Source organism: Scyliorhinus canicula, chromosome 19 (assembly GCF_902713615.1).
Source record: "Scyliorhinus canicula chromosome 19, sScyCan1.1, whole genome shotgun sequence".
NCBI classification, from domain to species: Eukaryota; Metazoa; Chordata; class Chondrichthyes; order Carcharhiniformes; family Scyliorhinidae; genus Scyliorhinus; species Scyliorhinus canicula.
In genome coordinates, this window is record NC_052164.1 from 54,069,620 (window position 1) to 54,091,873 (window position 22,254).

The window sequence follows — 22,254 nt, forward strand, 5'->3', positions numbered from 1 at the left end:
GAGGAAGGAGCAGTGCTAGTGATTTGAAACAAACCTGTTGGACTTTAACCTGGTGTTGTAAGACTTCGTACTGTCCACAATTAATTAATGCACTTTATTGTCAATGCTCCTCGCATAAAGGCACTAAGTCTTAAGGCTGGTCTTTTTAATAATTCTTGACCTGTTCCCATTATTTTTCACTCTGGCTGTTTTATTCTGACCCTTGATTTCTCTGAGTATCACTTTTTTTAATCTTTTGTTGTTGTCTGTGTTTCTCCCTCCTCTGATGCAGGTTCTCATCCCTCTATCATTTTAGTATAAACCCTCCCCAACCTCTCTGGAAAATACTCCCCCGAGGAGATCAGTCCCAGGCCTGCCCAGGTGTAACCCATCCAGTTTGTGCTGGTCGCACCTCCCCCAGAACTGGTCCCAATGTCCCAGGAATCTGAAACACTCCCCCTCACGCTATCTCTTCAACCATGTATTCATCCAACATGTCCTGCCATTCTGACTAGCACGTGGCACTGATACTAATCCTGAGATCAAGAATGTTGCCAGGGCTAGGAAAGTGGATAGATTGGGGCTATTTCTCTTGGAACAAAGAAGGCTGAGGGGTGATTTAGTTGAGGTGTACAAAATTAGGAGGGGAAGTGGACAGGATAAAATTATTTCCCATGGTGGAGAATTCTCAAACCAGGGGAAATAGATTCAAGATAAGCGGCAGAAGATGTAGAGGGTACATGGGGAAGAACTTTATTACGCAGAGGGTAGTGGGACTGGAATTCACTGCCCAGGTTGGTGGTGGAGGCAGAGACCCTAAACTATATTTTAAAATATCTGGATCTGCACCTCAAGTGCTGTAAGCTACAGGGCTATGGACCTGGTAGTTGAGATCAGAAAGGGCACCTGGGTGTCCTCGGGCTGGCATGGACAAGATGGACCGAATAGCCTCCTTCTGTGCTCTAACTTTCTACGGTTCTATCACTACCTTTGAGGTTCTACTTATCAACTAACTTTAAACTAAACCTTTGAGATCAATTTATATCAAGTCTTCTCTGGCCTTTTTTTTTCCTGGTCCTCTTTATACAGAATATAACCCTTACAAATATAGACCAGATAATATATACCTTACAAACTATGAGCCACAAAATATAGACCTTACAAACTATAAGAGATTTAAATAGTAAATACTTACCCGACTAAACTCACCCAACGAGTCCCTTCTCCTTGCTGTGCGTCACTTTTGAATTCTGATGTCACATCAGGAGCGCCAAAATCCAGGTGATCACTCCACTCAGTCTCGCTCTTTTTCACACTCTTTTATCCTCCCGACTCCACTCCCAGTCTTGCTCTTTTTCACACTCTTTTATCCTCCCAGTTCCGCTCTCAATCTCGCATTTTTATCCTCCTGGCTCTGCTCTCACTCTCGCTCTTTATCGTGCTCTTTTATTTCCCCAGTTCTGCGGGTTTTCCTGTGAACTGGCTGCAGAGCAACATATACACCTTTATTAATATCCATTAGAATGGACGGTAGCCTGTTTTCAGTTCACTTCCTGAATCACCCTGAGGTTCCAAGCAGGTAGAATTGACCCTCTAATTTTTTTAGACCTGAAACGCTTCAAAATTCTCTCACTCCGGCCAGACCTGCCTTCTGAAGGATCCCATCAGTCCGCGTGACAGTGTGTTTTGCTCCTTGCAGAGATGAATCAGAAGATGTTGGACTTTGAGACCTTCCTCCCAATGCTGCAGCACATCTCCAGGAACAAGGATCAAGGCACATATGAAGACTTTGTAGAAGGTTTGAAAGTCTTTGACAAGGAAGGAAATGGAACTGTTATGGGAGCTGAGCTTCGTCACGTGCTAGCTACACTGGGTGAGTTGTTATAGTAACCCTTCAGTTTGGAGAGGAGGTGAGCTTGGAGTTCTTTCCATTGCACACAGAGAGTCTAGATATCGATATTAGATTATTATTGATTGTTAATTTCTCCTCCTTTCCCTCCATTTAGCTGTTGAGAATGTAACTCTCTCAAGCTTCCTGCCCCTGCCTGTCTGCTGTTCACTCCTCTTCTTGGGAACTGTATTAATAATAATCTTTATTAGTGTCACAAGCTTACATTAACAATGCAATGTCCAAATTACCTAACAAGCACGCCTTTTGGGACTTCTGGGAGGAAACCGGAGCACTCGGAGGAAACCCACACAGACACAGGGAGAACGTGCAGAATCCGCATAGACAGTGACCCAAGCCGGAATCGAACCCGGGTTCCTGGCGCTGTGAAGCAACAGTGCTAACCACTGTTTTACCATGCTGCCCATAAACCCCAGCCCATACTCACCTTCTTAACAAACTGACCGTTTCTGATGTCATAAAACTCCCCAATATCATAACTGATTATTAAATGCCCTCTGAACCAATACAGTCCATTACTGCCAGTGATCACTGGGCACCACCTTATGTCCCTTTACATTGCCCAGTCCCGCGGCACCTGCACGTTTGGGTGGGGGAGATTAATGCAGATGTGTGTCCACTGATGGGGTTTGGTTTGCCATGACTCACCCAGCTATCTCCAGGGCTACTTCAAGTCAGGGACAATAAAGCAAACCCGGGTTTGATTCCAACCTCGGGTGACTGTCTGTGTGGAGTTTGCACATTCTCCCGGTGAGTTTCCTCTGGGTGCTCTGGTTTCCTCCCACAGTCCAAAGATGTGCAGGTTAGGTGGATTGGCTGTGGTAAATACCGCTTAGTGTCCTGGGATGTGCAGGTTAGTTTGCGAGGATACAGTGGGCTGGCCCCAGTGGGCCGAGGTAGGGAGCTCTTTTGGAGGGTGGTCCAGACTCGATGGGCCAAATAGCCTCCTCCTGCACAGGCTTGAGGAGCCGGCTTGTAATGCAGAACAATGCCAGCAGCGCTGGTTCAATTCCCATACCGGCCTCCCCGAACAGGCGCCAGAATGTGGTGACTAGGGGCTTTTCACAGTAACTTCATTGAAGCCTACTTGTGACAATAAGTGATGATTAAAATTATTAGAGATTCTGTGTGATTCAACGAGAGTTGCAGGGAATCCATCGGATTGCAGTTAATCATTAGCAAAGGGGAGAGTTAAAACACAGATTGAGAGGGGCATTGGGCCCTAGAAGAGGATTTTGGAATAGTGGTTTGAAATAATAAGTGGAACAGGTGTGTGGCTCGCTCTCTAGAGTAGATCAACACTAGGAGGGAGAGCAGAATTGTTTGAACAATATTATGGAAGTGATGCTCTGTATGATCTCGCCTTTGGCTCTCAGCCGGCCATCAGAAGTTGGGATCCAGGCAAATCTCCACTGCTCTGCTGGGGCAGTAATGGGATCCTTCACCTTCAACATGACCGACTAGGTCCTTGTCTCAGACCATCACTGCATGGTCTCACCATTGACCAGACCCAGAACAGAAACTCAGTGCCAGGGAACTCAGCCATAGCGAACACTGGGCATGTCCGTCACAATGTTGTCCTCACTGCATCTTTCTGCAGGATCTGAAATGTCTCGTATTCCCCAGCTGTCAGCTTTATGCCCTGTGCTAGCTGTTTGTCAGCAGAGTGCGCTGGAGCAGCCAGTTGGCCCTGTTCATGCGTGTATCAAACTGGTTTACATCAACTCTAATTCTGAGGATGAGTAAAATTGTTACTTCCACCATTACAACATCACCCGTTTCTGCCCTGAGTTCAACTCATCTGCTGCGGAAACCCTCGTCTGTGCCTCCTCCCCCTTTTAGTTTTATAATTCCAATAGTCTCCTGACCGCCCTCCACACCCTTCTTGACCCTAACTTCATCCAAACCTCTGCCATCCCATCAGGGTGACATCTGTTCACCACCTGATTTTCCCTATCATGTCATTGACTGCTTCCAGCAGTGGTTAATGTCCTAACATTAGGGGCAGAACGGTGGCACAGTGGTTACCATTGCCGCCTATGGGGCTGAGGACCTGGGTTCGAATCCTGGCCCTGGATCACTGTCCGTGTGGAGTTCGCACGTTCTCCCTGTGCCTGCGTGGGTTTCACCCCACAACCCAAAGATGTGCAGGTTAGGTAGATTGACCACGCTAAATTGCCCCTTAATTGGAAAAAAATTAATTGGGTACTCTATTTAGGGCAGCACGGTAGCATTGTGGATAGCACAATTGCTTCACAGCTCCAGGGTCCCAGGTTCGATTCCGGCTTGGATTACTGCCTGTGCGGAGTCTGCACATCCTCCCTGTGTGTGCGTGGGTTTCCTCCGGGTGCTCCGGTTTCCTCCCATAGTCCAAAGATGTGCAGGTTAGGTGGATTGGCCATGATAAATTGCCCTTAGTGTCCAAAATTACCCTTACTGTTGGGTGGGGGTTACTGGGTTATGGGGATAGGGTGGAGGTGTTGGGTAGGGTGCTCTTTCCAAGAGCCGGTGCACACTCGATGGGCTGAATGGCCTCCTTCTGCACTGTAAATTCCATAACCTAACCATACTTAGTGGCTTGGTGGCCAACTTGAATCCTATCATCACTTTCTGTGGAATCTGTTAATACCATTCACTCCATCCAGTCTGTAATTTAAACACACTCAGATCATGGAGCCTATCAGAGCTCATCATTCCAGCCCACAGGATCACATCCAGTTCAATCTGTTATTCTGTGCATAAACAGCTCTGAACCCCTCGATTAGATTCCAGTATAACTCACTCCTGGTTATCTGTTATTATTCTATGTACAAACCAACCCAAATCCCTCAATTAGATTCCAGTCTGCAGTTGATGTTATTTTGGCTCCATTGTGGGACATTTAAACATTTTTAAATCGGAGAAGATAAATAAAGTTGGTATTATAGCTGGAATACATTAGTAGTGAGGGTTTATCCCTGAATTTAGCTTCCTTTAATCATCTAATGAGTCTGTTACTCGGTAGGTGAGAAGATGACAGAAAATGAAGTGGAGCAGTTAATGGCTGGTCACGAGGATTCAAATGGATGCGTCAATTACGAAGGTGAGACCAGGATGAGAGCAGCGAACACTCCACAAACACCAATGGGGAAGCTCACTGTGTACACAGCTCTCTGCAACTCACTCCCTGTCCCCTCACTCCAACTCACTCACTGTCCCCTCACTCCAACTCACTCTCTGTCCCCTCACTCCAACTCACTCACTGTCCCCTCACTCCAACACACTCACTGTCCCCTCAATCCAACTCACTCCAACTCACTCTCTGTCCCCACACTCCAACTCACTCACTGTCCCCTCACTCCAACTCACTCACTGTCCCCTCACTCCAACTCACTCTCTGTCCCCTCACTCCAACTCACTCACTGTCCCCTCATTCCAACTCACTCTCTGTCCACTCACTCCAACTCACTCTCTGTCCCCTCACTCCAACTCACTCTCTGTCCCCTCACTCCAACTCACTCCAACTCACTCCCTGTACCCTCACTCCAACTCACTCTCTGTCCCCTCACTCCAACTCACTCTCTGTCCACTCACTCCAACTCACTCCCTGTCCCCTCACTCCAATTCACTCTCTGTCCCCTCACTCCAACTCACTCTCTGTCCACTCACTCCAACTCACCCTCTGTCCCCTCACTCAAACTCACTCCAACGCACTCACTGTCCCCTCACTCCAACTCACTCTCTGCCCCCTCACTCCAAATCGCTCTCTGTCCCCTCACTCCAAATCGCTCTCTGTCCCCTCACTCCAACTCACTCACTGTCCCGTCACTCCAACTCACTCACTGTCCCCTCACTCCAACTCACTCTCTGTCCCCTCACTCCAACTCACTCTCTGTCCCCTCACTCCATCTCACTCACTGTCCCCTCACTCCAACTCACTCACTGTCCCCTCACTCCAACTCACTCCAACTCACTCTCTGTCCCCTCACTCGAACTCACTCACTGTCCCCTCACTCCAACTCACTGTCCCCTCACTCCAACTCACTCACTGTCCCCTCACTCCAACTCACTCTCTGCCCCCTCACTCCAAATCGCTCTCTGTCCCCTCACTCCAACTCACTATCTGTCCCCTCACTCCAACTCACTCACTGTCCCCTCACTCCATCTCACTCACTGTCCCCTCACTCCAACTCACTCATTGTCCTCTCACTCCAACTCACTCTCTGTCCCCTCACTCCAACTCACTCACTGTCCCCTCACTCCAACTCACTGTCCCCTCACTCCAACTCACTCTCTGTCCCTTCACTCCAACTCACTCACTGTCCCCTCACTCCAGCTCACTCTCTGTCCCCTCACTCCAACTCACTCACTATCCCCTCACTCCAACTCACTCACTGTCCCCTCACTCCAACTCACTGTCCCCTCACTCCAACTCACTCTCTGTCCCCTCACTCCAACTCACTCACTATCCCCTCACTCCAACTCACTCTCTGACCCCTCACTCCATCTCACTCACTGTCCCCTCACTCCAACTCACTCGCTGTCCTCTCACTCCAACTCACTCGCTGTCCCCTCACTCCAACTCACTCGCTGTCCCCTCACTCCAACTCACTGCAACTCTCGCCAGCCCCCCTGTTACGACACGCTGGGCAAGTGCGCAGACAATTCCAGCCCCACTCATCCTGGAGTCACAACACAAGTGAATTAACCAATGATTCTTATTAAAAAGAAAAAATCTTTGACCCTTGGCTGCCCAATAATCACATTCAATAACCTTTTATTTAAAGCAGGAATAAAGATGAAACATGCGGTACTTACAGCTGGATAACATGCAGGCTGACCTACCCCCCCCCCCCCCCCCCCTCTTTAACTGTCCTGCCCTCTACCCACACAGACACACCGACAAACACAGTGGGGTAGAGCGGATAAAAATAATAAGGACAAAAGATAAGAGTCCTTGCTTCAGAAGATGCTTGCTTTGCAACAGAGTTTCCTCCCGGTGGATGATCAAAGCATCTGGTTTACAACTAGTGATGGGCTTCTTGACAGAGTCATTCATTCAGTGCGATACTTACAGGTTGCAGGCCTTCTGAAGATTCACTTTAGTTCTTATTGAACTGGGCCTTCAACTCAAAGGCTCACATTCAGGCCTATTTATTTGCCGCGACAGTGTCTCACATCAACCCTTGCCATCAGCTTGGGATTTGCTTTCAAGCCTTTGCTGTCTCAGGGAAATAACACCTAGACTGACAGGAGAGAGAATCAGCCCCCACAGTGACCTTATGAAGAGATTCTAGCTGGATCTTTTGAGAGAAAATTAGTTGGAATCCTCCACTCAGACTGCAGAACCAAAAGTGAAACTACAATGGAACCTCGTGGGTCTGAGAAACATTCCAGTGAGGTAATATCCAATCACTACCTGTTATTGGGCAGGGTACAGCCGCTTGGGCCCATACAATGGCCACCAGCCACATCAATCAATCTGAGTCATCACTGATGTCAGTCAAAAACAGCACAGCCTTCTGCTCGAATGAAAGGTGCAGCCCACATTGGATTGGATTGGATTTGTTTATTGTCACGCGTACCGAGGTACAGTGAAAAGTATTTTTCTGTGAGCAGCTCAACAGATCATTAAGTAGATGGAAAGAAAAGGGAATAAAAGAAAATACATAATAGGGCAACACAAGTTGAAAGCGGAGCTGTAGTCAATAATGTAACTACATAAGCACCGGCATCGGATGAAGCATACAGGGGTGTAGTGTTAATGAGGTCAGTCCATAGAGGGTCGTTTAGGAGTCTGGTAACAGCGGGGAAGAAGCTGTTTGTGAGTCTGTCCGTGCGTGTTCTTGGACTTCTGTATCTCCTGCCCAATGGAAGAAGTTGGAAGAGTGAGTAAGCCAAGTGGGAGGGGTATTTGATTATGCTGCCTGCTTTCCCCAGGCAGCGTGAGGTGTAGATGGAGTCAATGGATGGGAGGCAGGTTCGTGTGATGGACTGGGCTGTGTTCACGACTCTCTGAAGTTCCTTGCGGTCCTGGGCTGAGCTGTTGCCATACCAGGCTTTGATGCAGCCAGATAGGATGCTTTCTATGGTGCATCTGTAAAAGTTGGTAAGGGTTAATGTGCACATGCCGAATTTCCTTAGTTTCCTGAGGAAGTATAGGCGCTGTTTGTGCTTTCTTGGTGGTAGCGTAGACGTGGATGAACCAGGACAGATTTTTGGAGGTGTGCACCCCTAGGAATTTGAAACTGCTAACCATCTCCACCTCGGCCCCGTTGATGCTGACAGGGGTGTGCACTGTACTTTGCTTCCTAAAGTCAATGCCCAGCTCTTTAGTTTAGCTAGCATTGAGGGAGAGATTGTTGTCGCTGCACCACTCCACTAGGTTCTCAATCTCCTTCATGTATTCTGACTCATCGATATTCGAATTCCGGCCCACTATGGTCGTATCATCAGCAAACTTGTAGATAGAGTTGGAACCAAATTTTGCCACACAGTCATGTGTGTACAAGGAATATAGTAGGGGGCTAAGTACGCAGCCTTGCGGCGCCCCGGTATTGAGGACTACTGTGGAGGAGGTGTTGTTGTTCATTCTTACTGATTGTCGTCTGTGGGTCAGAAAGTCAAGGATCCAGTTGCAGATTGGGGAGCCAAGTCCTAGGTTTTGGAGCTTTGATATGAGCTTGGCTGGGATTATGGTGTTGAAGGCGGAGCTGTAGTCAATAAATAGGAGTCTGATGTAGGAGTCCTTGTTGTCGAGATGCTCTAGGGATGAGTGTAGGGCCAGGGACATGGTGTCTGCTGTGGACCAGTTGCAGCGGTATGCGAATTGAAGTGGGTCAAGGTGGAGTGCAGTGGGAGTATGGAGGTGATGCGCTTCATGACCAACCTCTCGAAGCACTTCATTACGACTGAAGTCAGGGACACCGGACGGTAGTCATTGAGGCACATTTCCTGGTTCTTCTTTGGCACCGGTATGATGGTGGTCTTCTTGAAGCAGGTGGGGAACTCGGAGTGGTGTAGGGACAGGTTAAAGATGTCAGCGAACACCTCTGCCAGCTGGACCACGCAGGCTCTGAGTGGACGACCAGGGATCCCGTCCGTGCCCGTTCACTTTCAGGAAGGCCGATCTGACTTTGGAATCTATGATGGTGAGTATGGATGAGTAATGAGCTACTAGGGCACTCGACAGCAGATTATTGGTTTCCTGCTCGAACCGAGCATTGTGTTCATCGGGGAGGGGTGCACTGCTGCCGGAGATACTGCTCAGCTTTGCTTTGTAGCCCATTATGTTGTTTAGTCTTTTCCACAACCGCCGAGAGTCTGTCTGTGACTCTAGCTTGGTTTGATATTCTCTCTTGGCAACTCAGATGGCTTTGCGGAGGTTGACATCATATTTCTTGTATAGATCAGGGTCGTCTGACTTGGACACCTCAAACCTGTCCTTCAGTAGGGAGTCAATCTTGCGATTGAGCCGCGGTTTCCGGTTGGGGAACATACATACTGCTGTCTTTGGCACGCAGTCGTCCACACATTTACTAATGAATGGTGGTGGCATACCCATTTAAGTTGGTTGCTGAGTTCTTAAATATGGACCAGTCACTGTCTCTGAGCAGTCACGTAAGAGCTCTTCTGTTTCCTCGGAGCAGCACTGCACGACCTTCTTAGCTGGATTCTCCCGCTTGAGTTTCTGCTTGTAAGCCGGGAGAAGGAGCATCGTCATATGGTCTGATTTCCCAAAGTGCGATCGGGGGATGGAACGGTAGGCACCCCTGATTTTTGAGTAGCAGTGGTCAAGAGTGTTGTCGCCCTTAAAGACGCATATCCATAAATCACCCACGGTTCAGAGATGTAACTGCAAAAAGAAAAGAAAAGGGAAATATAGGAATGAACAGGAAACAAAGAAGAAGACCCTTACACCCCTCAGTGAATCTCCAACGCACTCTCTGTCCCCTCACTCCAACTATTTCCAACTTACTCTCTGTCCCCTCACTCCAACTCACTCTATTGCCTGTTACGCCACCCTGGGCAAATGCGGTCAATTCTAGGCCCATACGTCCCGCGTTACAACATAAGTGAATTAACAACAATTCTTATGAGAAAAATCCAAGATATTTGGCCCTTGGCTGTCCAATAATTACACTCACCAGGTTTGTAAGTGGAAACACGATTACTTTCTGTTTATAACAGGAATATGCGTAATTATAGTTGGATAACAAGCAGGCTAACCTACTAGCCCCCTTTAATTGTTCCACCCTCTACCCACACACATAAGACAGACAAAAACAGAGGGATAGAAAGGGTAAAAATAATCAGGATTAAGAACAAAAGAAAGTCCTTGCTTCAGATGATGAGTTATTTGCTTCAAACCTCTACAACTCACACTCTGAAAGTTGAATTATGTTGAATTCAGTGATACTGGAGTTGAGATAAAAAGACACCAAAGACAGACAATAATAGAATGGTGCGATAATATAAGGATAGCAATGTGCACAATAATCTGTGGAAGCCTGTGAAATAGAGTTATATATGTGGACTGAGCCATACAATAGTTTATTCAAAAATAACAATATTCAATATTATAGAGAAGCAAACAAAGAATAATCTCATAACCCAGAAATGTTATATAGTACCAAATACCCATCATTTACATAAAAGTCTGTGGATACTGGAATCTGAGATGAGAAGAGAAAATGCTAGAAAACTCAGCACCTCTGTCAGCATCTGTATGGAGAACAAACAGATTTAATGTTTTGTGTGCGTCCAGCTCTTTGTCAGAATGAATGGAGGGAGAATGGAAGGGCGGCACGGTGGCACAGTGGTCAGCACTGCTGCCTCACAGCTACAGCGATCCGGGTTGAATTCCAACCTAGGGTGACTGTGTGGAGTTTGCACTTACTTCCCGTGTCTGTGTGCTCCGGGTTTCCTCCCAAAGAACAAAGAAAAGTACAGCACAGGAACAGGCTCTTCGGCCCTCCAAGCCTGCGCCGACCATGCTGTCTGTCTAAACTAAAATCTTCGACACTTCCGGGGTCCGTATCCCTCTATTCCCATCCTATCCATGTATTTGTCAAGATGCCCCTTAAACGTCACTTTTGTCCCTGCTTCCACCAACTCCTCCCGCAGCGGGTTCCAGGCACCCACTACCGTCTGTGTAAAAAAACTTGCCTCGTACATCTCCTCTAAACCTTGCCCCTCGCACCTTAAACCCACAATCCAAAAATGTACAGATTAGGTGGATTGGCCAAGCTGAATTGCCCTTCGCGTCCAATAAGCTTAGGTGAGGTTACTAGGTTACAGGGAGCTGTAAGCTTAGATAGGGTGCTCTTTCCAAGGGTCGGTGCAGACTCGATGGGCCGATTAGCCTCTTTCTACACTTCTATGAAAATTCTATGACTCTAAAATTCTATGATTGTGATGAAGAGCCAAATGGACTCGAAAGGTTCATGAATCAAGAATCCCTGTAGTGCAGAAGGAGGCAATTTGGCCCCTCAAGTATGCACCGATCCTCCAAAAGACCACCCGAGCCAGGCTCCAACTCTATCCCTGCAACATCGTACCCACGCTTAACCTGCGTATCCCACTTAACTAAGGGTCAATTAAACATGTCCAATCCACCTAACCTGCACATCTTTGGACTGTGGGAGGAAACTGGAGCACCCGGAGGAAACCCACACAGACACAGGGAGAACGTACAGACTGCGCACAGACAGTTAGCCAAGCCGGGAATTGAATCTGTGACCCTGGAGCTGCGAAGCAACTGTGCTAACCACTGTGCCACCGTGCTGCTTTCTCTCTCTACAGATGCTGACAGAAATACAGAATTTATATTTCAACAATGTTATAGAACTTAAAAAAAATATTTATCATATTGGCCAAAAGGATGTGGTAGTTGATGAGAGACACATGTTGGAGAGCTGGAGCTAGCAGCAAGGGGCAATGTTAACAGAATGACAATAATATTTTGTTTTATTTTTGCAGCTTTTGCGAAACACATCTTATCAGGATGAGAAGTCCCACACTGGTGAGTTAATTACCGTCCTGGGTGATTCCCACCTGAAGGCCATCACCATCAAAATCCAACAATTGGTTCAATGACACTGAGGCACAGGATGGACACTTCGTGAAAATGGATCTGATGTAGAGGAAACATAACTCCAAATAAACATAAAAACTGAAGGAATAGGAGCAGGAATGGGTCATTTGGCCCCTCAAGTCTGCTCTGCCATTCAATAAGATCATGGCTTTTATCTCAATTACACTTTCCTGTGCTTTGTCCATATCTCTCAATTGAAAATGAAAAAAAAATGAAAATCACTTATTGTCACGAGTAGGCTTCAATGAAGTTACTGTGAAAAGCCCCTAGTCGCCACATTCCAGCGCCTGTCCAGGGAGGCTGGTACAGGAATTGAACCGTGTTGCTGACCCACTTGGTCTGCTTTAAAAGCCAGCGATTTAGCCTTGTGAGCTAAACCAGCCCCTGAGTTTTCTGAGTATCCTAAAATCTGTCAAACTCTGTCTTGAACACGCTCAAAAACTGTACATCCGCAGAGCTCTGGGGTAGAGCATTACAAAGATTCACAACCCCTCGAGTTGCTCGGTCAGACACCGGGTTATATTTTGGACACTTTTCAGTTGGTCTGGCCACTGACTGGTACTGCAAGGCTTCACATCTGATAATCTGACCCATACACCACCTACCTGAGTAAAACAGGGGCTGGATCTCTGCTGGTTCCATTCCCTGCCTGCGGAGGGGGGTGGGGGGTGGGGGTGGGGGGGGGGGGCACATTAGGCAGCCTGGTAGCACAGTGGTTAGCACAGATGCTTCACAGCGCCAAGGACCCGGTTTCAATTCTGGTCCCGGGTCACTTTCCGTGTGGAGTTCACACATTCTTCCCGTGCCTGCGTGGGTCTCACCCCCACAACCCAAAGATGTGCATGGTAGGTGGATTGGCCACGTTAAATTGACCCTTAATTGAAAAACAAATAATTGGGTACTCTAAATTTGTATTAGAAAAATGAAGGTGCCTGGTTTTGGTGATATGAGCGAAGAAGTTTCTCCACATCTCAGTGTTAAACGACTAATCCCTGACACCCCCTACCTCCTGATTCAATTAAGAGTGTATTAAAAGTGAGATAATCATTCATTCCAACCATTTACTTGTTTACCAAGAGATGCTTAATGGAATTTTGTTACGATTACTGGAGAGTAGATAATTTGAGACAATGGGCGGGATTCTCCCCTACCCCTACTGTTGCTTAACAGTGCCAGGGACCCGTATTCGATTCCCAGCTTGGGTCACAGCTTGTGCAGAATCTGCATGTTCTCCCCATGTCTGCGTGAGTTTTCTCTGGGTGCTCCGGTTTCCTCCGGTTTCTTCCCAAAGTCCCGAAAGAAGTGCTTGTTAGGTGAATTGGACATTCTGAATTCTCCCTCATTGTACCCGAGCAGGCACCGGAATGTGGCAACTAGGGGATTTTCACAGTAACTTCATTGCAGTGTTAATGTAAGCCTACTTGTGACACCAATAAAGATTATTATTATTGGGGTATACAACAGACCACAAATAGTGAAAGGGAAATAGAAGAACATTAGGCAAATTACTGCTGTAAGACCAAGAGGGCAATAACAGTAGGAGACTTTAATTATCCCAATATCAACTGGGATTCAAACAATATAAGAGGAACCGAGGGTGAAAAATTCATGCAGTGTGTCCAGAAATTGTTTTTCAACAATTATTGACAAACCCAATGAGAGGAGATGCAATTCTAGATCTAGCACTGCTCGAGGATAAATCAGTGGGAAACACTAAAAAACAAGATCCTAAGTGTACAAAGTCGACATGTCCGCTCCAAGAATAAGAGAGGTACTGCGAAATCTAGAGCCCCATGGTTATCTCGAGGAATACAGGGGAAGATCAACAGAAAAGGAAGCGTACAATAGGCACATATCAGACGGAGGTTGAGGGGCGACCTGATAGAGGTCTACAAAATTATGAGGGGCATAGACAGAGTGATTAGTCAGAAGGTTTTTCCCAGGGTAGAGGGGTCAATTACTGGGGGGGGGGGGGGGATAGATTTAAAGTGCGAGGGGCAAGGTTTAGAGGAGATGTACGAGGCAAGTTTCTTACACAGAGGGTAGTGGGTGCCTGGAACTCGCTGCCGGAGAAGGTGGTGGAAGCAGGAATGATAGTGACATTTAAGGGGCATCTTGATAAATACATGAATAGGATGGGAATAGACTCCGGAAGTGTAGAAGGTTTTAGTTTAGATGGGCAGCATGTTCGGCACGGGCTTGGAGGGCCAAAGGGCCTGTTCCTGTGCTGTACTTTCCTTTGTTCTTTGTTCACAAAGAACTAAGCACTGCAGATAGCCTAGACGAGTATAGGAAGTGCAGGGACAAAGTTAAAAAGGAAATCAAAGAGAGGGCATGAAAAAAGATTAGCAAGTAAAGTTAAAGAAAACCCAAAGATGTTTTACCAATATATTAATGCTAAATATATATATTAAGGAAAAAGTGTGGCCTACCAGATATGAAGAAAGGAACTTGTGTGTGGATGCAGAGGCTGTGAGAAGGGTTTTCAATGAATATTTTGTCTCTGTGCTTACAAAGGAAATGGTTGCTGCAGATATAGTAGTCAAGATATATTGTCAGATATTGGACAGAATAATCATAAAGAAAGAGGAATTACTCGAAGGGTTGGAATCCTTGAAAGTTGATAAGTCGCCAGGGCCAGATGGATTGTTTCTGAGGCTACAGAAGGAGGTCAGGGAGGAGATAGTGGATACTCTGAGGAGGGTTTTCCAATCCTCACTAGATGTAGGAGAGGTACCGGAAGTCTGGAGAAATGCAAACGTTGTTCCATTGTTTAAAAAGGGATCAAAGGAAATGACAAACAATTATAAGCCAGTTAGTCTTATGTCAATGGTGGGCAAACTAGTAGAATCAATCCTGAGAGATCAGGTTACCTGTCCTATGGAAAGGCATGGACCAATCAGGGATAGTCAGCATGGATTTGTTAAAGGAAGGTCTTGCCTCACAAATTTGATTGAATTCTTTGAAGAAGTGACAAGAAGGGTTGATAAAGGTAGTGCAGTGGATGTGGTGTACATGGATTTTAGTAAGGCATTTTACAAAGTACCACTTGGTCAAAAAGTAAATGCTGATGAGATACAGGGCAATGTGGCAAACTGGATAAAAAGTTGGCTGAGTAACAGGAAACAAAGGATAATGGTCGATGGCTGCCCTTGAAACTGGAAAGTTGTTTCAAGTGGTGTTCCACGGGGCTCAGTGTTGAGACCCTTACTGATTATGTTATTTATTAACGATTTGGAAGTGAACTTTGGGGGCACGATTGGGAAATTTGCAGACAACACAAAGATTTGCTGAGTGGTGGACAACGTAGAGGATAGCTGTAATCTCCAAAATGATATAGATGAGTTGGTGGAGTGGGCAATAAAGTGGCAGATGGAATTTAACACAGAAGTGTGAGGTCAACATTTATGGAGGTCAAACAGTTATAGAGAGTATTCAATATTAAGCTGCATACTTAGCCCCTTACTATACTCCCTATACACACATGAATATGTGGCAAGATTTGACTCCAACATCATCTACAAGAAAATAATAATCTTTACTGTCACAAATACGCTTACATTAACATTACAATGAAGTTACTGTGAAAAGTTTGCTGATGACACGACAATAGTGGGTCGGATCTTGAACAACGATGAGTCAGAGTACAGGAGGAAGATAGAGAACCTAGTGGCATGGTGCACTAACAACAATCTCTCCCTCAATGTCAGCAAAATTAAAGAGCTGGTCGTTGACTTCAGAAAGCGAAATATCGTGCACAACCCTGTCTGCATCAATGGTGCCGAGGTGGAGATACTTGATAATTTCAAATTCCTAGGTGTGCACATCACCAACAATCTGGCCTGGCCCACCCACATTGATTCTACAACCACGAAAGCACAACAATGCCTCAGGAAACAAAGGAAATTTGGCATGCACATATTGACTCTCACCAATTTTTACAGATGCACCTTAGAAAGCATCCTCTCTGACTGAATCATAGCCTGGTATGGGAACTGCTCAGCCCAAGACCGTAAAAAACTACAAAGAATCATGAACACAACCCAGGCCATCACGCAAACCCGCCTCCCGTCCATTGACTCTGTCTACACTTCCGCTGCCTTGGGAAAGTGGGCAGCATAATCAAAGACCTCTCCCACACAGGTTATTCACTCTCCCAACTTGTTCCATTGAGCAGGAAATACAAAAGTCAGAGAACACGCAATAGCAGGTTCAAAAACAGCTTTCCCCCGCTGCTACAAGACTCCTCTTACGGACTGAACTGATCTCTTCACACATCTTCTCTACTGAGTAATATTGCACCCATATGCTTACCCGTCGCCTGTGCCTTTGCGTTTACATTGTGGATTTATGTGTGTCCTATTTTTTTTTCATGTATGGAAGGATCTGTCTGGACTGTAAGTAGAACAATCCTTTTCAATGTATCGCGGCACAAGTGACAATAAAACAAATCCAAATCCAAATTAAGTGAGAGATCTTGGCGGACAAGTACAAAGGTCCCTAAAGGTAGCAGTTCAAGTAGACAAGGTTGTAAAGAAAGCATATGGAATGCTCTCTTTCATTGGCAGAGGTATAGAATATAAAAATAGGATATCAGGTTGGAATTGTATAAAACACTGATGAGGCCACAACTGGAGTATTGTGTTCAGTTCTGGTCAACACATTACAGGAAGGATGTAATTACTCTGGAGAGAGTGCAGAGGAGGTTTATAAGAATGTTGCCAGGGCTAGAAAAGTGTAGTTATGAGAAAAGATTAGATAGGTTGGGGTTATTTTCCTTGGAACAAAGGAGGCTGAGGGGTCACTTGAGGTGAACAAAATTATGAGGGAAAATGATAGAGTTGACAGGATAAAATTGTTTCCCTTGGTGGAGAATTCTAGAACCAGGAGACATAGATTCAAGAAAAGTTGCAGAAGGTGTAGGGAAGGCACGAGAAAGAACTTTTTTACGCAGAGGGTAGCGGGGGTCTGGAATTTGCTGCCCGCGTTGGTGTAGGCAAAGAGCCTAAAGTCTTTAAAAACGTACCTGGATCTACACCTTAAGTCATGTAAGCTACAGGGCCAGAGACCGGGTACAGTACAGTGGGATTAGAAAGGTCACCTGTGTATCCTTGGACAGGTATGGACAAGATGGGCCAAATGGCCTCCTTCTGTGCTGTAACATTTCTATGGTTCTATAGAGTGGGGCTCACTGACATCTGAATAAGTGAATGACTTGAGACTGTAAGAGAATGACATATTGTGAGGGGGAAGAGAGAGAGAGAGAGTGTGTGTGTGGGGGAGAAGAATGTGTGGGGGAGAAGATAGTGTGGCAGTCAGACAGAGAGTGAGAGAGGGCTAGGGAGTGTGACAGGGGGTACAGAGTGTGTAGGTGGGAGAGTGTGAGGGGGCATGAGGCAGTATGACGTGGTATGAGGAGGAGTTTTGGGGCATGAGGGAGTGTGGCTGGTGAGATTGTGTGAGGGAAAAGGGAGATTGGGGAGTGAGTGTGTGAAGGAAGAGTGTGGGGGAGGGGGTGTTGTTGAGAGTGCAGCTGCAGAATATGTCTGTAAATCTGGCTCACTCCCAGTGTCAGGATTTTCATTCAATCTCACCTGCATATCCCATCATGCCCTTTCTACTTTTAAAATAAATTTGGAGCACCCAATTCTTTTTTTCCAATTAAGGGGCAATTTAACGTGGCCAATCCACCTACCTTGCAGATTTTTTTGAGTTGTGGGGGTGAGACCCACACAGACACGGGGAAAATGTGCAAACTCCACACAAACAATGACCCGGGTCTGGGATCGAACCCAGGTCTTTGGTGCCGTGAAAAGTAGCAGTGCTAACCACTGTGCCACCATGCTGCCGTGTGTCGTGCCCTTTCATCCACACTCACAGGGGGTGAGAGTGACTGATCCTGGGAGTGAGCTGTAAACATACACTCTTAATGCTCATCTTTAGGGGGCGATTCACATTTCACGACGGTGCAAACTGGGCCTGGGTACGACTAATTCTGGCCCCCACAGGGGCTTAGCCAACCCGCGCATGCGCAGTTGGGCCACGCCAACCTGCGCATGCGTGGGGACTTCTTTAGCGCGCCGGCCCTGACGCAACGTGGCGTTGGTGTTCAAGGGCCGGCCGCGCCAGAAAGTTGGCCGGGGGGAGGAGAGGCCGGCCCGCCAATTGGTGGGCCCCGATCGCGGGCCAGACCCCATTCGAGGCCCCCCTGGTGAAGGAGCCCTCCTCCCCGCCCACAGGCCGCCCCCCCCCCGACCGTTCGTGCAGAGTTCCCGCCGGCAGCGACCAGGGGTGAACGGCGCCGGCAGGACTCTGTCGTATCGGCTCGGCCGCCCGGCCCCTCCGGGCCGGAGAATCAATTTCCCAAACACGCCGGCACAAATAACGCCGATTCTCCACATCTCAGATAATCGCGCGCTGGCATCAGGGCATCGTGGCGCGGTTGCGGCGACTCTCCGGCCTGGCGTGGGGCTCAGAGAATCGCCCCCTTACTATTTACTCATTGATCTGTTGCTCGGCAAGTTCATAGAATCATAGAATTTACAGGCAGAAGGAGCCCATTCGGCTCATCGAGTCTACACCGGCCCCTGAAAGAGCACCCTACCTAAGCCCACACCTCCACCTTATCCCTATAACCCAGCTATCCCACCTAACCTTTTGGACGGTAAGGGGCAATTTAGCGTGACCAATCCACCTGACCCACACATCTTTAGACAGTTGGAGAAAATGTTAGCTGATGTAAAAAAGGCTTTGTTCTCGGGAAAACTAAACTTCAATTGGGCAGCGTCATCTATTGAATGATCTGTAGTTAGATTACAATATTAGCACTTGTCTCTGAACGCACGGTTCCTTCATTGCTTGTATTTCACAAGAGGTGTTTTTTTTCATCCAGCAGTTGTTTTTTGAAAGTCATGTTTAAAGTTGTCCCAAATTTTAACTTTGCAAAATTTGTAAATTTTCCCCTCGAGTGAAAAACCTTTGAAGTGTGCCCCCCCCCACCTTCCCGGTGCATAACGATTGGATAAGCCTGTTGTAGGGCAGTTCAATCAGTCCCAGTTCCCTGCTTTGTCCCCATTTCCCTGCAAATTTATTTCCCTCAGGCATCCAATTTGATATTTCCACCACCCTCGATGGACAGGAGGCCCAGACCATTACCACTCACTCCTTTAAAAAATTCTTCCTCCCATCTGCATCTCTTGCCCAAAATCTTAAATCAGTGTCCCTCCGACCCTTGTAAGAACAACTTATCCTCGTCTACCTTGTCTACACCTGTCATAATCTTGTGCACCGTCAAACCTCCACTCAATCTCCTTTGTTCCAAGGAGAACGGCCCCAGTTTAGAACCATAGAATTCCTGCAGTGCAACATCTATAGGGAGAGAAAAGAGCTAACGTTTCGAGTCCGATGACTCTTTGTCAAAGCCCTAATCAGGGGCCTAATCAGAGCTTTATAAGCATTCAGTGCAATTTCCTTGCTTTTGTACTTAATACCTGTAATTATGAAGCCCAGGGTCTCACATCTCTTGCTAAATAATCTCTCAATATGACCTGTCACCTTTATGTGTGTGAACCCTGAGGTTGCTCTGTCCCTGAACACTCTTTAAAACTTTATATAACTTATGTGCTGGCCAAAGCCTATATTTCCTGTTGTGCACAGTCCCTTTAGAGAATCCCTGAGTCATAATGTTGTGGATTCAATTCCCACTCCAGAACCATGGACCAAAACCCTTGGTGCAGTACTGAGGGAATGCTGCACTGCCCAATGTGCATTTTTTGGGTGGGTTAGTAAACCAAGAAGGGCAAAGAAATATCTCCCGGTTAGATATGAAGAGAGATTGGATAGACGGATTATTTTCCTTGGAGCGAAGGAGACTGAGGACGGACATGATTGAGATGTATAAAATAATGAGGGGCGTAGATAGAGTTGACAGAAAGAAACTTTTCCCATTGGTGGAGGGATCAATGACCAGGGGGCATTGATTTAAGGTAAGGGGTTTAGAGGGGATGTGAGGAAAAACCTTTTTACCCAGAGGATGGTGGAAGTTTGGAATTTGCTGCCTGAAAGGGTGATGGAGGCAGAGACCCTCATTCCATTGAAGAAGTATTTAGATGAGCACTTGTGATCTCAGAGCATTCAAGGCTACGAGCCAAGTGCTGCAAAATGGGATTAAAATAGTTGGGTGGTTGTTTTTGACTGGTGCGAACGTGATGGGCTGAAGGGCCTTTCCTGTTCTGTAGAACTCGATGGATGCGATTTACCGGCCGCGTACCGCCCGAGGTCTCTCCCAAGATTCCCAATGGTCGTTATGCCTGGTGAAATGGACCGAGATCTGGGCGAATCCCAGACTTGCAGAGCTAAGTGAGCTTAAAGGCTCATTGATGCCAGATCGAACCAGCGCCCGGGATCTACTGGCTTTGCCAAGGATGCCCCAGCTAGGTGCGTTTAGCACTGGTCGCCCATATGGGGACCAGGCAGAATGGCACTTTGGGGGGGGGGGGGGGTCTTCTAGGCGATCGGAGGCCCCGGGTGTTTGGTATCTGTACAGGGTGGTTCCATTGCACTGCTGATCCCACCTGGCCACTGGATCCAGCCTGGCATGCCCAGGTGATATTGCCAGCCAGACTGTCAGGGTGCCAAGCTGGCATTTTGACAATCAGGGGAGCTCGAGGACCCCTGTATAGGTGAGTTGGGGCATTGGGAGTAGGGTCCTGGTGCCTTGTCGGGGGAGCATGGGTGGGGGGGGGGGGGTTGAGATCGGGGAGCCATTTAAAAATAATGTCCCAATCTCTTCCTGCCTGAGGACTGTCGGAGCTCCGCAGTGCAGGCAATTAACCCTAAGTGCGGTCTCGGGGAAGTGTGGGGGGCCCGAAAACACAACAGAGTGCTGTTAGATAACGGGGGTTGTTCCCGACACAACAAGCACTGGGAATGGGAATGTTTAAACCCACCCTAAACAGGGCTTGTTAAATCACAGCCTATGACTATGGGCGGGATTTAGCAGCTGTTCACGCTGGCGGGAAATCCCGATCCCACAACGGCGCATGGGTTTCCCGGCAACAAAGGGTGCAGTCAATGGGAAATCCCGTTGACAATGGCAGGACTGGTAGATCCCGCTGGCCGACAAACAGGTGATGCAGTGGTGGGTAAATCCCGCCCGATGACTCTGTGACATTGGCTAACATTTATCCCTTAAGCAATCACACTAAAGTAGATTATTTGGTTATTTAATTCCTTGTTGTTCATGGGGACTTTGCTTGCAGCCTTCATGGCAACAGCAACTGCAGTTCAAAATGACTTCATTGGCTGCTAATCTCTTTGGACGATCTTGGGGTTGTGATAGTTGCCATTGAAATACAAGCAACACAGTGGTGTGGTGAAAGGAAGAGAGGTGGAAGGTGGCTCATGTTAGTCCTGAACACCACCATGGACCAGATGGGCAGAGTGGCCTGCTTCTGTTTCTCTGCTGCAAATTTGTTTCATTCTAGTTCAGTCGAATTTGTGTTAAGGCTTTGTGTTAATGTCCTGCTCTTCTTTCTAATTGCTGATCGTTTTCTTTCTTATGATTCCAGAGTGTGAACAGTGCGGTTGCCAATGGACCGGGGCAGTCAAATCTTTTCATCAACAACTTTCCCTGATTCCACACTGATGTCACTCAGCCAATCAGAAGCCATAAAGTGTCATGGGGAAGTCCCATTCAGTCCTGTTATTAGCACTGAAATCTATCTGCTCTGACAATATGTTCTGTATGTGGATATGTTCCAATACACTCACCCCAACTTTCATTGTCCTCTCACTTGTACTTTAATTTCTATGAGTTTTTACCACAAATTAAATGCAACAAAAGACCTTTCTGATTTTGCCCCCGAGTATTTCTTTGGGGTGGGAGTGAGAAAAATAACAGCACAGCATGTTGTTGCTAGCACAAGTCACAGACAGTAGAGATTAAACACATCAACAATCGAACCACAGGGAAAGGGTCACCTACAGTCATTAAGTAGAAGCTTCAGGTAGAGACTCGACACGAAATTCCTGGAGATCTGACCATGTGACATTTGATCATAATACACTCAATCACATTACCTCACTCATGTGGTACTTAATCACATGACATTTGATCAAGTGACACTGCGAATTTTAGGGAATGGGACAACTCATCGCCGCCGACTCATCGCTGCCAACTCATCGCCGCTGACTCATCGCCAGCCCAACTCATCGCCAGCCAACTCATCGCCAGCCCAACTAAAAATTGTAATTCATGGTAATTCATGGTAAAAGCTGTCGGCGGCGGGTA

General features: G+C 47.0%; 1 protein-coding gene across 1 annotated transcript in view; it reads left to right on the forward strand.

Annotated features, from left to right (window-relative positions):
- Positions 1-21,814, forward strand: part of LOC119954251 (myosin light chain 4-like) — an 80,483-nt gene extending 58,669 nt beyond the window's left edge. Inside the window, exons 4-7 of the mRNA XM_038779331.1 lie at positions 1,679-1,852; positions 4,893-4,970; positions 11,849-11,891; positions 21,533-21,814. Coding sequence (XP_038635259.1) covers positions 1,679-1,852; positions 4,893-4,970; positions 11,849-11,877 — 281 coding nt within the window. The 3' untranslated portion in view covers positions 11,878-11,891; positions 21,533-21,814. The remainder of the gene's footprint in view (positions 1-1,678; positions 1,853-4,892; positions 4,971-11,848; positions 11,892-21,532) is intronic.
- The last annotated feature ends 440 nt before the right edge of the window (positions 21,815-22,254 follow it).